Source organism: Semicossyphus pulcher, unplaced genomic scaffold, assembly GCF_022749685.1.
Source record: "Semicossyphus pulcher isolate SPU_LCO1_2020_fin unplaced genomic scaffold, fSemPul1.0.p SCAF_41, whole genome shotgun sequence".
Classification (NCBI taxonomy): Eukaryota; Metazoa; Chordata; class Actinopteri; order Labriformes; family Labridae; genus Semicossyphus; species Semicossyphus pulcher.
The window spans coordinates 181,297-197,844 of record NW_027211717.1 but is presented as its reverse complement, the minus strand read 5'-3'; the positions used below and the strand labels follow the sequence as shown (position 1 = coordinate 197,844).

General features: G+C 46.2%; 1 protein-coding gene across 2 annotated transcripts in view; it reads right to left on the bottom strand.

The window, feature by feature from the left end:
• Nucleotides 1-461: 461 nt before the first annotated feature.
• Nucleotides 462-16,548, bottom strand: part of pde1a (phosphodiesterase 1A, calmodulin-dependent) — a 43,731-nt gene continuing 27,644 nt past the window's right edge. Inside the window, exons 2-16 of one of the 2 annotated variants that reach the window (XM_069680746.1) lie at nucleotides 13,259-13,285; nucleotides 9,829-9,942; nucleotides 9,570-9,752; nucleotides 8,819-8,885; nucleotides 7,368-7,484; nucleotides 7,111-7,251; nucleotides 6,843-6,943; nucleotides 5,359-5,484; nucleotides 5,175-5,276; nucleotides 4,131-4,251; nucleotides 3,726-3,807; nucleotides 3,344-3,464; nucleotides 2,950-3,134; nucleotides 2,413-2,604; nucleotides 462-2,334 (exon numbers count right to left, since the gene is read on the bottom strand). In XM_069680746.1, the coding sequence (XP_069536847.1) occupies nucleotides 2,270-2,334; nucleotides 2,413-2,604; nucleotides 2,950-3,134; nucleotides 3,344-3,464; nucleotides 3,726-3,807; nucleotides 4,131-4,251; nucleotides 5,175-5,276; nucleotides 5,359-5,484; nucleotides 6,843-6,943; nucleotides 7,111-7,251; nucleotides 7,368-7,484; nucleotides 8,819-8,885; nucleotides 9,570-9,752; nucleotides 9,829-9,942; nucleotides 13,259-13,285 (1,744 nt within the window). In that variant the 3' untranslated portion in view covers nucleotides 462-2,269. The remainder of the gene's footprint in view (nucleotides 2,335-2,412; nucleotides 2,605-2,949; nucleotides 3,135-3,343; nucleotides 3,465-3,725; nucleotides 3,808-4,130; nucleotides 4,252-5,174; nucleotides 5,277-5,358; nucleotides 5,485-6,842; nucleotides 6,944-7,110; nucleotides 7,252-7,367; nucleotides 7,485-8,818; nucleotides 8,886-9,569; nucleotides 9,753-9,828; nucleotides 9,943-13,258; nucleotides 13,286-16,548) is intronic. The other variant, XM_069680747.1, reaches the window with a different exon arrangement.

Here is a 16,548-nt window from a genome sequence, read left to right as displayed (position 1 = left end):
AATTAAACTGTATATCATACTAACATAATATATATAACACTACAGTGTAGTAGAGTATGGGGTATAAGGTTCTGAAAAGTGAAACAATTAGGCCTGCATTCTCTCTAATGTCCAGCAGGGGGCGCCTCCAGAGGTCAGATCCTATAGAAGTCTATGAGAACATGCTCCTCCTCCTCTCCTGATGTATTCCCTCAGTAAACATGTTCCTAATGACTTTATGGTCTCAGTCTCTAGTTTCAAGTCTTCTTCAACACAGCATGATGTTCATTTAGTCACTGATGCTCCCATTGAGATAAATGTCTTCAGAGTTTAGTTGCACTAAGAGACACTCTGAGTTTAAAGCCTGTTTTTAGCTAGCCAACATTAGCATCCAAATTAATATAACCGCTAATTACACATGCACCTTGCTAACGATGCTAGCTCATGACTACAGACTTGATATGAAAATGTCAGGAGGAGGCTGTAGTTCAGAATGTTTAATACAATAATACAGAAAACAGCTGTACAGTATACAGAGCACACACACACACACACACTCTCTCTCTCACACACACACACGCACACAGCCAAAGAGCACATGATGACTATAGCACACATTGCATGAACAAACACAGTGCTCAGAGGACCTAAAGAGTTTCCATGTCGGCCATGTTGGCTCCGCCCTCCAGCTCGTCGGCCGTTCAACAGTCAGGAGTACAGAAACAAGCGAGCATCTGAGCTCGGAGTCGACGTCTTCAGACAGAAAAGTTCTGGTGTTTAGCTGTAAATCTTTTTCCATCAGCGTGTTCTACAAAGAAGTTTCTACAAAGATGTGTGAGAGTATAATGTTAGCTAACCTGTGAATATATTGGCCAGAGAACAACAAGACCACCTGTGCTGTAAACAAAAGCTTCCTTTAAAGCGATCACATGATTGATTGGAAATCCACACTGATTGGCTGCTGCTGCTCTGCTCTCTGTGGGTTCAAACCAGAGGCGTCGTTTTTGTCTTAATGCTGGACTAAAGTCTTTTTTTGGTCCTCCTGTCCTACTCATACATTGTTGTGCATTTTATTGTTGTGTCTTTATCACTATCAGAGTTTTATAAATATTGTTATCATATTGTTTTTACATTCATCATTAAAGAGGGAAACATGATTAGAACATGGGAAGTGTCTACATTCCTGTATCTTTAAAATGCCACAGGGTCTGAGTGGTGTTAGCATGTTACTATTTGGCTAATATGCTAGTGGTGAGCTAGCCAGCTTCAGGATTTAACTAGCATTGTGAATACTGGCTACGTCAATTAGCTTGCAGCTTATTTTCCTAAGGACTCATCCTGAACTTTGCTGAGCCACTTTGTAGGAGGATAGAAACAAGTTGATATAGGCTCGCTGCGTCACCACAGGCTAGTTAAGACGCTCCAAAGCTAAACAAGTCTGTCGACGTTAGACTACAGCTAACGTTAGCATTCAACCACTTCTTAGCTAGTATAACTTTGAAACATTTAGGATACATTTGATAGTAAAGGAGTTAATTACCAGGTAAAAGTTACGTTAGCCAGCGTACAGTATAATTAGCATATTAGCTAGGAGTTGGTTGAATGCTAACTGATGTGACTTTGCTCTTGGTGTCTGTAAAATGAAATATGTTTTTAAAATTGAAACATGACCTGATTACGAACCAGATTTTCACTCTTCAGTGAATATTGTTGAAATGATAACGATAGATTGTGATGTCAGAGGGAATTGGCCGCCATGTGAACATGGTGAATGACATCACATTTTGGGGTGTGGCCAGAAGCACAACATTCTTGATTATTTGAACCCAGAAAGGAGAACAAAGCAGTCGCCTCTCTTTCACACTTAATATTTTATAAGAGTTCAGCTTCTTTCAGAGAACCTCCAGCACGGCTTCTTAACAGCTCCAGGTCTGATTGGTCCAGATTAAGAACCTTTAACCTGCTTTAACCACGAACAGGAGCGTCTGAGCCGCTCTGCGCTCTGTGGTCTTCACCTGTCTGTCTGTAATTTGGTTTCTATCTAATCTTTGTTCCTCTGAGTCTCTAATAAAATCACTAACACGTTCAGCACTGTGACCATGAGGCTGCTAAGAAGCTGTTCTCTGATGATGGATGGATTCACTTTGAATGTGATTTTTTTCATGGACGGTTGTAAACATAAGGTCTGAGGGCCCTTTGGGGTCCACTGAGGGGCCTCTGAGTCAGCTGCTGTGTTTTAAACAGAAGCCACAGTCAGTCACAGCGGCAGTGAGTCAGCCGTGGAGCGTCCTCAGGCGTTTTCAGGCACTTCATCCTCCACCTCCTCCTCCTCCTTCTCCTCCGCTGACCCCGCCCCTGCAATGGTAACCAAGGCAACAGGTCAGCTGATGAAGTGTTACAGTAGCAAACGTTTTTGACATCATGTTTTCGTACCGTTCCAGGTCAGGTGATCTGAAGGTGATTTGTCTTCTTGTGTTTCTTCAGGAGGGCGGTCATCGGAGTTCTGTGATTGGTCGGAGGTGTGTCTGTCAGGGACACTGTGATTGGGTGAGGCATTTGATTGGTTGTCTGAGTTGTTATTAGAGGCCACGCCCTCTTGTTCCTCTTGTTCTTTATTGGCCAGCTCTGTGAACAATCAGACACGAGAACATTTTAGCTTCAGAGATAAATATTTGTTTTATATCTATGAGAGGGAACATGTGATGCAGATCTCTGTGTGTCTAAATAAAAGATATTAATACAACGTATTTAAATTTACAGAAAACACAACAACACTTGGAGTAAGCTAGCACAACAGCAAGCTAAATGCTAACATCAGCACAACATCTCCATTTCAAAGAAACTGAACATGTGAAGAAGTGTGCAGAAAATGTTCATTTACATCGAGTAACAACTAAAAACAGAGTTTAAAGCTATGCTAGCTAACAGCGGCGCTTTGAGCTAAATGCTAACATTAGCATGTGTGTGTACCGTGCACAGACAGCTCTTTCCATCTGTCCTTGTTGCTGCCGATGACACCTGACAGGTGGACCCTCAGAGCAGGCAGGTCGATGGCTGTCAGGGAAAAGTCCATGTGTCCATCATCACTGTTCCCATGGCGACCACTACTGTGTCTCTGCACCGACTCCACGGTTACTGAACCACTTCCTGTTAGACTGGAGGAGAGCAGAGTTAAGGTGTGATCAGACCATTAGCATAAAAGTCTAGAGATTCTCCTGACATCCCGAGTCTTGCATCAAGGTGGTCAAACCAAACTCCATTCAAAAAACATGCAATTTAAAGGAGTTTGCTTCTCATCTTGCAGACAGACATGATGCAGTTATTTCAGCGTCCTGAAAATGAGCAGCAAATGTGGAATCAGTACCTGGACCTCCTGTTTCCGGTCTCTCTGGCCTTCCTGTCCTCTTCTATCAGAGGTCCAATCACCTTCTCTGTAGTGTCGATCAGACCGCTGAAGGTCGGCTCCACAATGAAGTCGATGAAACCTGGAAACACACGGAGACGGGATGGAGGAGAGAGAGATGGACGGTATAACTCATAACTCAATAGTCAGATGATCCCTCAGAGAGCAGAGTGCAGTTCTTCAAACCACCAGCAGGTGCCACTGTTGCACTAAAGTTCATACACACACACACACACACACACACACACACACACACACACAGGACGGTAACTTCAGGTATCTATGATTCGTAACCATCACTCCTCACCTGCCTGTGCTCCTAAAGGCTGAAGGTCGTTCTTACCTATCTGTGATTGGGCGATCATGGTGGCTTTACGGTCGCAGAGAGGAGAGAAAGGAAGGCCGAGCTCCACCTCTTTATCTCCCTGGAAGAGACAAAGTCACCGAGCAAACACGAGCATCAAATCCACTCTGTGGTGTTTACTTCCACTTTTAGCCTCTCGAGCAGAAACAACACCACAAAGCAAACGGTGTGAAGTCACACAGAAGAGCTGAGGGTGAGCGGCTGCCCTCGCTGCTGATGTACAGAAACATTTGATGCCAGAATTCAGAGGAAGTTTTTTTTTCTTTATTCTGATAAGAACCCCGGAGAATCAGAGCTGCTTAAAGCGGTACGACACCACTGTAGACAGTACACTAGTTAGCAGGTTTCATGAGAGAAGCTAAACACACTTGTGTAATCCCTTACCTGTCTGAAGAACTCCTCCATCAGACTGTGAGTCCAGCGGTAGTGCAGCGGCCAGGCTTTAGCTGGATGACTGATGTCTGCAGCGTGAAGCATCAGAGACAACACCTTCACTTTGTCTATACTGCAGAGAGAGAACAGAAACCATTAACGAGAAAGCATTTCAGAATAAACCTTAACTGGAGGTGAAACAGCAAAGAAAAGAGGGAAACAGCTTCATCCTCCCGCCTGTCAGCTGAGCGCTGTTGTGTCTTTTATGTTGTATTGTGACCACAGCGTGCAGAGTCCGATCCTCCACACAGCTGCTGCTGCTGCAGGAACACAAGCAGAACCAGCCTGTCGACAGGATGATGACAGCGTCTTCCCTGAAATCTCATCCAAGCGTGACAGCCCCCCTCCTTCCTGCGGGCCTGACAAACACAGACGCTGGACCCTGATCAGACTCTGTAGTATTTTACAGGGACGCTCAGACCGGTCTAGTCCAGCAGCCTGCAGGAGCGTATGTCTGCTTCACCAACCTCCCACTGAGGATCTGCTCGTCTTCATCACATGCACACACAGTCTGCCAGAAGGTGCTCTTTATGAAGCGGCTCACCAACCTAATGCTGCATTATTATGTATGTATGTAGTATAATGTATTATTATTATTATAAACATGTAAAGGTTTGTGTGAGGTCACAACTTCACCCACATGGAAGAGATGACATCACGTGATGGACGATTCGACTGTACAGAGAACAGACGGCTGAAGTAACCTTCTAGTTCATGTTACCAGACAGACAGGCAGGCAGGCAGGCAGACAGACAGGCAGACAGACACATTAACAGACAGGCAGGCAGGCAGGCAGGCAGGCAGGCAGGCAGACAGGCAGGCAGACACATTAACAGACAGACAGGCAGGCAGGCAGGCAGACAGACAGGCAGACAGACACATTAACAGACAGACAGACAGACAGGCAGGCAGGCAGACAGACAGGCAGACAGACACATTAACAGACAGACAGACAGACAGGCAGACAGACACACAGATAGACGCACAGACACGTACCTGTGTGTCTGCGTCAGAGCGTTCCTCATCGTCTTTATCTGCTGGAAGTGACACGACATGTCCGTGGACATCACCATCTCGATCACCAGAGCCCTCAGCTCCCTGCACAGATCAATACACACTGATGATCAGTGATCAATGACTCTGACAGTGATAGCTCGTAGTGATCTGTGAGTTTGATCACCTCCAGTCGTCCTTGTTCAGGTTCACCAGGATGTTCATGTCCTCTTCCGCCATCAGCCTGTAGGCGGCGCTCACGTGGTGATTCTCCAGCACCGACCTGTCATTGTACAAGATGGCCACCTCCGACCTGACGGACAGATACAACAGCCAATCACACGCTGACGTCTGCCAGCGTTTTAACTGACAAAGGCCCACAACAACAACAACAACAACAACAACCACAACAACATAATAATAATAACAGTAATAATTTGGAACACCTTCAGCTCTTCTGGAGTCCCAATGAATTTAATTTGACCACTTACAAATGCAGTGATTTCTAGCCAATCAGAGGCAGAGTAGGGCGGGTCATTACTTTAGCCTGCTCGTGTTAGCATGTAGCTCAAAGCTAAGAGCAGCCTGAAAGCAGTCACTAGCATGACTCTGTGTCTTGCTGGATTTAGTAATCACTTTAACATCTTAGAGTCAGAGTGGAGTCGTATTGTTCAGGCTTTCCTGGTGAATGAAATGAATGGAGACGTGTCCTGAGGTCTTCCACACACACTGTAACATGCTGTTTAATATTCAGGCAGCTGAGCCCACTGTCTTTATTTAGCAGCTGTTAGCCGTGGACGCGTGGCCTTGTTTCTTTGTTATCAGCTGCTGACTGAGAGTTACACACATCTTAAAGGGGTCACGTCTTTACTGTTCCATCAGCTCAGTCTGTCTAACCCACAGATCATGAGATCAATCCTTAAAGAACATGAAACAGTAATAAGAACAATAATAATAATACATTTTATTTATATAGCGCTTTAAGAAGGTACTCAGGCACTTAACATAAAAGAAAGAACAGAAGCAACAATAGCAAATACATGAAGAACTAAATTAAATATGCACATAAAGGTCAGAAAAGGTTCAAAAGAAATAATCACAGATCATTGGTTAAGAGCAGATTTAAATAGATGGGCTCTGAGTGCAGTTTTAAAGGAAGGAAGTGAGGGAGCGGCTCTGAGGTGTTGGGGGAGAGAGTTCCAGAGGGAGGGGGCAGCAATGCAAAAGGCTCTGTTCCCCCAGGTCCGGTGTTTGGCTCGGGTGAGAGGGGTGAGGAGGCTGGCGTCAGTAGATCTTAGGTTGCGGGTTGGAGTGTATTGGAGAAGGAGGTCAGTGAGGTAGGAGGGGGCAAGATTGTGAAGGGCCGTGTAGGTGATTAGTAGGATTTTTAATTGTATTCGGAATTTGATGGGAAGCCAGTGGAGGTGTTGTAGGACGGGGGGGGTGTGGTCTCTGCTGCGACAGTGGGAGAGCAGACGGGATTGAGGATTGTGGAGGATGGAGGGGCGAAGACAGGCCATGATTTTCAGATGGAAGAAGGCAGTTTTGGTGATGGAGCTGACACCAAGGGTGCGGATGTGGGTGGAAGCAGGAACAGTGGAGCCATCAATACAAGTCGGGGCAGGGTGTGATGGATCATCTGACTCTATCACTGCATGCATGAACACTCACCTGGTGTGGATGTGGAAGTTGTTGGTGGTTCCTGTGTGCTCAAAGTCGTGAATCGCTGCTGCAAAAACCATCGCAAGGATCTCCAGCTCACTGAGCCAGTGCTGCATGGACACACACACACGCACACACGCACACACACGCACACACACGCACACACACGCACACACACACAGTAGCATTTTACTTCCTTATATGGTCTCTATGAGCAGTAACACAATGTATTAAACCTCTGTGTGTGTGTGTGTGTGTGTGTGTGTGTGTGTGTTACCATGAGACCCGTGTGCAGCATCAGGAAGTGGGCGGTCTGCGTGACGTCGGCGGCGTGGATCAGGTTGTGGTACGGGTTCTTGTGTTTGCTGTATCCGTTTTCCAGAGCTTCAACGAACTGCACCAGAGCCTGAACCGGGATCTGAACACGGGAGCACACAGAGGACACAGCTAGTACCACAGGAAGTACCACCCACGTACACCAGACATTAAGCCCCGCCCTCCCCTCAGGTGTTAACGACATGAAGCTGTGTGTACCCTGAACCTGTTGATGAGGTCATAGCGGGTCAGCAGGTCATACACCAGGAACTTGAGGGCGTGGTCTCCGGTCGCCTCGTGGAAGGAGAAAACGTCAAAGGACCACTGATCCACTTCCTGGAAATCAACCAATCAGAATCAGACGTTCAGACAACATGATCTCAGACTCTAAATGTAACAGGTAATAAAGAAGCATACAGCTGTGATGTAAGGCTTGTGTCAGTAGAGGGCGGTGTGAGTATAACGTTTGCTCCCATCAGGAGGAAGTGAAACTAAATAAATGAATGATTCTAATTATTGATGAGGTCATGATCATATTTCAGGTTGTTTACATTATGATTGATCGTGTTTCACATCCTGAGAGCAGCAGAATGAGACACTCTAATTACATTTATTATATCATTATAAATGTAATTTAATGAATTTACAGTGTTTGTGCAGGAAGGAGGAGGAAACATGTCAACATACACACACCACCTCCTCCTCTCCTCCTCTCCTCCTCCACCTCCTCCTTCTGTTCTTTACGTTTCCCATCCTTTACTTTCCAACCTCCATTGTTTGCCTCTCCTTCTTTACTTTCTCTTACCTGCTTTTCTACATCCTTCCTTCTTTCCTTCTTCTTCCTTCTTTTACTCTCCAAACTTTCCTATGCTGTCTCCTTATTGCCTTTCAATCCTCCTCCTGTCTTTGTCTACCTCCTCTTTTTGTCTATGTTTCCTTTCCTTCTCTGTCTCTATCCTTTCTTCCTTACATCTCTCGTTCTTTTACCCTCTCCCTCCTTGTTTCCTTTCCTTCCTCCTCCTATTTTGCCTTTTGGTCGCTACATTGTTCTGTCCTTCTTTCCTTCCCAGCCTCTTCCTTCCACCTCTCCATTTTCTTTTCTCCCTCCTCTTTTTGTTCCTTTCCTCCAACTTTCATCACTGTTCCTTTCCTACCTTCCTGTTTGGCTCTTCTTCTTTTTTGTCTCTGTTTTTCTGTTAATCCTGTCATCCTTTCCTTCCCTATCTCCTTCCATCAGCTTTATTTAATTCTCTACTGTCCTTCCTTCCTACCTTTCCTTCCTCCAGCTTTTAGTCTCCTACTTTCTTCCTTAAAGTCACCTTTTCCTTCCCTAACACACCTCTTGATTTCCTTCTCTACCTCCTCCTTTGCTCCTTCCTTCCTCCTTCCTAACACTTGTGTGTCCTTGCTGCCTCCTCATGTTTGTCTCTATCTCCTCATTTCCTTCTCCACTTCTGCTTTCATCTTTCTTTTCAATGTTTCCTCTTACTATCCTTCTCCTCACTGCCGTTCAGACCTTTTTATTCCCTTTTCCTCTGCTGATTCTTCCCTACCTCCTTCTTCTTTCCTATCGCTTCAGTTCTGTCCTTACACTCTTACCTCAAGAATTCAAAATGTTATAATTATAAAAAGTAATGAATGATGTCACTTCCTGCAGAAAGAGTTTTTACCTTCAGAGCTGTCAGAGCGGTGGGCGGGTAGGTCAGACCGGCCATGTTGGACGTCCGTCTGTACATCCTGATGTCACACACACACACACACACACACACACACACACACAGATCTCACACTTGGTGATACAGACAGCTGCGTGCAGACAAACACTCCATCCTCCACAGTTTGTGAGCGGGATGGATTGTTTGTCACCATGGTAACCGAGCTCTAAACACACACAGCGAGCGCCGCCGTCGCCGCCGTCACGGAGCAGCAGATATTTTCTGATTTCATGCGTCATTAAGCCGCAGCAGATGAACTGATACTCTCTCATTTACACTCTAATGACATCGGACCTCATAGTTTCCCTCCCTGATCTTCATCTCCATCTGTAGCGCGCGCTAACGTCGTTACACAACCAGTGTTTAACTGTAATCACATCTGAGGAGAAGGTCGCCCGGATGTTTGTGTCTTCTTCTTCAGGTGATCCAGAGGCCTGATGGACACTAACCTGCACTGCCTTAGATTGACCTTTGTTACCCATGTAAACACTTCATGTCCTAAATGATGCGGACATGTTGAACCTGCTGCAGAGGTTTACTCATTAGTTATAATCCCATCAGCTCCACATGCAGGCTTTAGGTAACTAGGCCTGCCCTGGGTGACCTCTGGGGGGGGGGTCATAGGAAGATGGGACGTTTACACGTTTACACCGTCCCTCTAAAACTGAGGAGGCAGATGGTGAACTTAAAGACAGAAGTCTTTTACCTCTCTACAAATATCCCAGCCTGCACCGCGTGGACGATGCTCCTGAATCTCGGCTTCTCCTCCGGACGGCGCTTGGCCACGCCCATCTTGCTGCTGAAGGTACACGCCAGCCAATCACGCACCTCGCTGGGCACCGACTCCGCCTGCAGGTCGCTGAGCTCGTCCTCGGTGTCCAACAGACGCCTGAAGACAGAAACAAACACCGTCAGACACAGTTTGGCCGATAAGAGACGAGGGCTCACTTCCTGTTGAGTCTCACCTGGTCTCATCCGTATAAACAGAGTCCAACATGGCGGCGGCGAGCTCCAGGTTCCTGCGGAGCTCCTGCAGGTCCACCACGCCGCGGTCCATCTGGTCCAGGACCATCTTCAGCCTGAGAGCACACACACACACACACACACACACACACACACACACACACAGACACACACACACACACACACACACACACACACACACACACACAGAGGGACAGAAACATGAAGCAAAGCGGGTCATTTGACTCCTGCTGGCTGAGAGGTGCTGCCAGAGGAGATGGATGGCTCGGTGGTGTGTTGATGGTACCGGATGCTGCACACCTGCTCTGGAGGAGGCTCTGTTCACTCGGCTGTAAAGTGTCTTTTCACTGATTCTTCTCTGACAGAATTCCTTCTACCTGAAAACGCGTCGACACTTGGTGATGCTGCAGAATGGAGCCGTGCAGGTACAGCAGCATTAACTGTGTCATCACAGGAACGTGGAAAACCCCCTCCCCTTCTGGGTCAACCCATGTCTCTTTCTCTCTCCAGATATTTCCTTGTCTCCTCTCTCCTCCCCTGGTTTCCTCGCATCTCTAATGAATGCCATTTAAGAGACGTGGGATGTTCCCTCTGACTCTACTCTATCTGCGTCTCCACTTCTTGGATGGACGGAGCTTCAGAGCCAATAAAGGCAGCCTGCATGTGGACGCATCATCACCCGATAGTTGAAAGTGTGTCTTTATTAAGGAATATTAGAGGTAGCTTAGAGATGCAGGAGCTTTAGTGGAACAGAGGCTAGCTCAGATATGAGGTCATGACTTCAACGTACTCGCTGACAATGCTACGAGCTAAAAGCTATCATTTTACTTCTACAACAGCTGGCTCGCTGACTTGCTACGTACCAAAAACAATACAGTTTATTTAAGTGACGTGAAGCTCCAATCGACTCTTTAACCTGACTACAGATTCTTCTTCTCCTTTCACCTGTATGAATTGTCCTGTCCATGTTCCCTGTTGTAAACGTTCAAACAGGAAGTAGTTTTGGTGCATTATCTGCAGTAAAACACTTCTCTTCAGTCCGTGCTGTTTCAGTTTCATCTTCCTGCAGAGCCCCGTCCTTCCCTGAGCGGATCAGCAGGAAACACTTGTACCAGCTGTTATCTTCCTCTCATCACGCTCCGCTGCCTCAACTCGCTGCTTCCTGATTTCAATCAGACAATCACAGCCTTGAACTCGCCCACCCAAAACTATTTTTACCCGCCCACTTGAATAAAGAGCGGCCCAAATCTGGCAGAGCTGTCTGAGCTGCTGCAGGTACACAGGAGACAACTTTTACAGAGTTCAAGCTTCTTCGTCTGCTGAAATCTGACAGACTGTGAAAGAAGAAACCATGACAACAAACAGCAGCCAGTTTAAAATCTGTAAAACGGTCGCACACAGAAATGTCCTCTGCTGTGATACATGCCAGCATTTTTAAACTAGGCCCTATTTCTTACATACTTTAGGGTCTAAAGGAGTCACCGGTCCTGTGTGTTTGAATGTGTCCATGTTTCCACTGACAGGCTCAGGTGTGTTACAGAAAGGATCCTACAGAGATAGACCTTTTTGTTACGCTCTCTGCAAACACACCAGACGCTTACTGGACGACTGCTGAAGAAACTTTGTGTTGATCTGAAGTAACCATTTAAAACACCAAAGTCAGACAATAACACCAACAGAGTAAGAGCAGAGCAGCAGCTCTGTGTCCTGTGAGGTCAGATCCCTGCTTCTGTAAATGGAGCCTGTCAGTGGAAACAACAAGAACTTTTAGTGGACGACCTTTGACCCATTAAGGATTATGTTGCAGCCGTTACAGCCTGTTTCACTGCTGCAGGATGAACACATCTACTGATACATTCACACACTTTTGTACCTGTCAGTCTGAACCTGAAAGTAAGTATAAATAGGACTTAACTGTCCTTCATCATACGAGCTACAGCATCCCTCTCTGCAGACTTCACACACCTGCTAACTGGCAGGAGGACGTACCGTTCTTCATACTTTGCACCCACACAGCTGCTGTCCTGTTCACACCACACAACCAGAACATGAAAATCTGTTTCCTCCAGATGGTCACATGACACTCCTGTCAATCATCCAACACCCACAGAAAGCTACAGGAGTCTCCTGCAGGAAGTAAACATGAGCCTTATAGACGTGTCGGATCCATGTCTTTATCCTCAGAGTCTGCATGAGCCGGGAGGAGTTCATCTCAGTTCAACAAAACTTCTGTATCATGAAATGCTAAGCTAGGCTACAGCTGTCTTTGATATTATTATGTTACATACATCCCTTGATGTTATATTAATCTGAGAGGACAAACAAGAGATTTCCCTCAGCAGCGCCAAAAGTTCCCTTCGCTGTAAAAGTGAAATATTAGCTCCGTGTTTTATTGCTCCGAGAGGCTGAGTGGGTGTAAAGGTGCAGTCTGTTCCCCAAAGACGACTCGTAAAAATGTCCTGTATCTATCTCACAGCCCAGGTGCACACGCAGAGGATGGAGGGATGAATAAACAGATGAGAGAATGATGGATGGATGAAAGGATGTATATTTAGTGCTGCAGGCTGCGTCTCTGTGTTTTTACAGGATATCTGAGGGATGGTTTCACGGTTTCAAATGTTTACAACAGAGGACACATAAAGACTCCGCTGCGGCCAGGCATCGTGCCGTTACCATGGCAATCAAAACACCTCCCTGTAAACTGGATGAAATCTCTTTCAGTTGCCATGGTTACAGCTGGAGTCAGAAAGAGCGATGGAGCAAGAGAGCGAGAGAGAACTGAAGGTTCAACACTGGAGACAGTGGATGGTGGTGAGTGGTGATGTTTACATGTTGATGACGAAACAAAGAGCTCCATGTTAACATGGTCACACTTATCGCTTATAGCGCTTATCCTGTTCAGGTCGCAGGGGGCGGAGACTATCCCAGCTGTTATTGGGCGAGAGGCGGGGTTACACCTGGACAGGTTGCCTGTCAATCAGAGGGCTGACACACAAGCTGTGTCTCAGTTCAGGGGCTGCATCCTTCGAAGGACGCGGGCTACCAAGGATGCTTGCATCACTAAGCACCGCGCTGTCGCCTGCACTGTAAACTCTGAAGTTACGTTGACTTAAAAAAGTTAGGTGAGCTGTACTTTAAAGATGTGAGCACTTAATGTGTCCAAGGACACTGTCAAACCTGATGAGTGAGTTCCACTCAAAGCAACTCTTTATTTATTGTTAGGCTCACTTTAATGAAGTGAACAGGACCCGTTCCATTCAGTGTGCTGAACTTCACTTAAACTCAGCTGTGTCGACTCATTTCAACTGAGGAACTGACCTTAAACCTTTAACCTTAAAGTGTCTATGTATGTGTGTGTGTGTGTGTGTGTGTGTGTGTGTGTGTGTGTGTGTGTGTGTGTGTGTGTCTTACCTCTGTGATGTACTTTTATATTTCTGCCTGTGAACAAACACAAACAGAGAACCGTCAATCGAATGAACCAATCACACGCTGCGTTCAAACAAACATCATTAGCTGACTTTAGCGTGACCACTTTCAGTTTTCAGGTCACATGACGCACAAAATAACTTTTATCCAATGTTTCTGCAGGGTCACGGACACGCTGATGTTTGTAGGTGCAGATTTGATGGCGTCAGAACGAAGCTCACAGACTTCCGTCTTTACGTCCTGATGCACCTGAGTGTCCCGAGTGTCCCTGAAGACCAGCAGCCAAATAACATCAGCGTTATGTTAAATATGATGAGCGATTCATCTGCTGTGAACAAAGACTGAACCAACAGATACAGAAAGCCGGAGCAGACATGTTCCATGTTATTAACTCTGTTAGCCCTAACCCTCCTGCGATGAGTCATGTTGGTAGTTTTTTTTAACAGGCGGCTCACTGCGATGTTACAGAGCAGGACACGCTGCAATGTCCCACACTGATGAGGGAAGTTCAGCCTGTTTCTGTGTTTCTAAAGGTCATGTGAGGTTACGATGCTGCAGCTTTGTTATCTCGAGAGAACAGAAATGAGTCGTTATCACGAGTAAATAAAATGTGTAGATGCATGTCCGCTTAGGGCTTCCGTATCATATAATCGTTTTAGACATTAAATCATGGACATGTTACACAATATTCCGACCGTCCTGACGCAGGAAAAGTTCAGTTGTCTTGTCTTGCTCTGAATTTGCATGTAGACTTTTAATTTACTAAAACCCGGTACAATACACCTTTCCTTGTTTTCTATAAGGTTTGGTGCGCTGTCCCTGCTCAAATAAAGAAACGTTGCGTAACGTAACGTAACGTAACGTAGCGTAGCGTGTGGCCCGAACGTGACGAAGAAGTAGCTTTTTAGATTGTTTCGATGTGACTTGTCATTTCCTGACTCACCGCGCACTTGGGAACGAATACGAAATGATTTCTTTAACGTCTGTCCTCCCCCCCACACACAGGGCCTGAGGTGAGAGCAGCACTCAGAGCAGCTTTATGGGAATGTTATTTTTTTTATGATCTGAGATTTAAGTTTTTTAATGCCAGTGCCTCTGGACCCTTTGCACCGTCGCTGCATCCTATGACTATGGTTATTGGTTTAAAGAAATACAAACAACAGTGTTCTTTTGTCTTTATGAGAACTGATGATGGCTCACTCAGACCTTCTGAAGGCCTGTTACAGCACAAACAATAAGGAAGTGAAGCCACTGCAAACACAACACCAGGGCTAATGCATCCATCAGGGTCACGGCTCTAAATACACTACACAAATCTGAGCGATGACAGAGCCTCTCCAGGACGTAAATACGAGCAGCAGATAGAAAGCAGCTGCACCTGGAGGCTGCACCTGAAGGCTGCACCTGGAGGCGGATCACAGCTCTGACACGTCTGAGGTCTGAAACCTGCCAGCAGGAAGCTGTTATTTCACGGCCGGGCAGTAATTGTACCCCGGCCTGCGTGGGCGGATCAGCAGTGAATTACAAAGACGGGAACAGACGAGCAGCGCCGGGCTGCTGCAGGTGTGTGAGGTCAGAAAAACAACCTGCTGCAGACACAGAGACAGGTGAGGACGGAGACAGGTGAGGACGGAGACAGGTGAGGACAGAGACAGGTGAGGACGGAGACAGGTGAGGAAGGAGACAGGTGAGGAAGGAGACAGGTGAGGATGGAGACAGGTGAGGACAGAGACAGGTGAGGACACAGATAGTTTGTGCAGAGTGAGTCACCACTCTGTCAGACGTTTGCAGGCTGACAGCCTCACTGGGAACATCAGCATGTGATTCTCCTTCCTGACTCTCCTGTCCTCCGGCTGTTTTATCCTCTCACCTCACACATCTTGAGCATAATGAGCATGTGAAGTGTCTCTTCATTATAAGAAGCATTATTTCTCTGTGTGAGTCTGTTTGTGCTGCTCCACCACAGGGTGTGTTTCACGCTTTTATAGCAGTTAACTCCATCTACGCCGCCTACATGGAGACCGCACGCCCTGCAGCAGCTCTGATAATGAACCGACAGTAGAAACACATGAAAACAACTCTGTTGTTCCTGCTGAAACTTTAGCATATAAATATTAATGCAAAAACAATACAGAGCTTGTGCTGTGATAAGTAAGTGTGTCTTTGTGTCTCTTTGTGTTTCACTCGTCTTCATTTTAATATTTCAGATGACAGACAGTTGCAGCTGTTTGACCGCTTCTGCTGCTGTCTGTCCTATTTTACGCCTCACAGTCTGATGAACTCTCCACACATGCACAGCCTCTCTGTGTTTCCTCCTGGTTTGTATCTTTTTATCGTCGTTCTAACAAACATTTACATTTAAAAAGGAACAAGAGGCAGTCTGCATCAGAGAAGACAGAAAAAATAAAGAGGCCGTCCTGTTCTCTCTCTGTCCCTCTTTCCTCAGCAGACTTTTACTGCATCGAAATGCTCTGCTGTTACCACGGTAACTAGGAGGATGACAAAAAATAAAAAATAAAGTCTGTGCACACGTTTGTTTTCCCTCCAAACAGCAGCGACAGACTTCCTTTGTTTGATCTGCATCTAAGAATGAATGCGATCAATCGGGACATAAGAGGCCACTTATAGATCAAGTCCTGCTGGCACTGAGGACCACACACACACACACACAGATACACAGATACACACACACACACACACACACACACACACACACACAGATACACAGATACACACACACACACACGCACACACACACAGATACACAGATACACACACACACACACAGATACACACACACACACAGATACACAGATACACAGATACACACACACACACACACACACACACAGATACACAGATACACACACACACACACACACACACACACACACACACACACACACACAGATACACAGATACACACACACACACACACACACACACACACACACACACACACACAGATACACAGATACACACACACACACACACACACACATGGATACACAGATACACACACACACACACACACATACATACACACACACAGATACACACACACACACACAGGTACACACATACACACACACACACACACACACACACACAGATACACAGATACACACACACACACACACACACACACACGGATACACAGATACACACACACACACACACACACACATACACACACACAGATACACACACACACACACACACACACACACAGATACACAGATACACACACACACACACACACATACATACACACA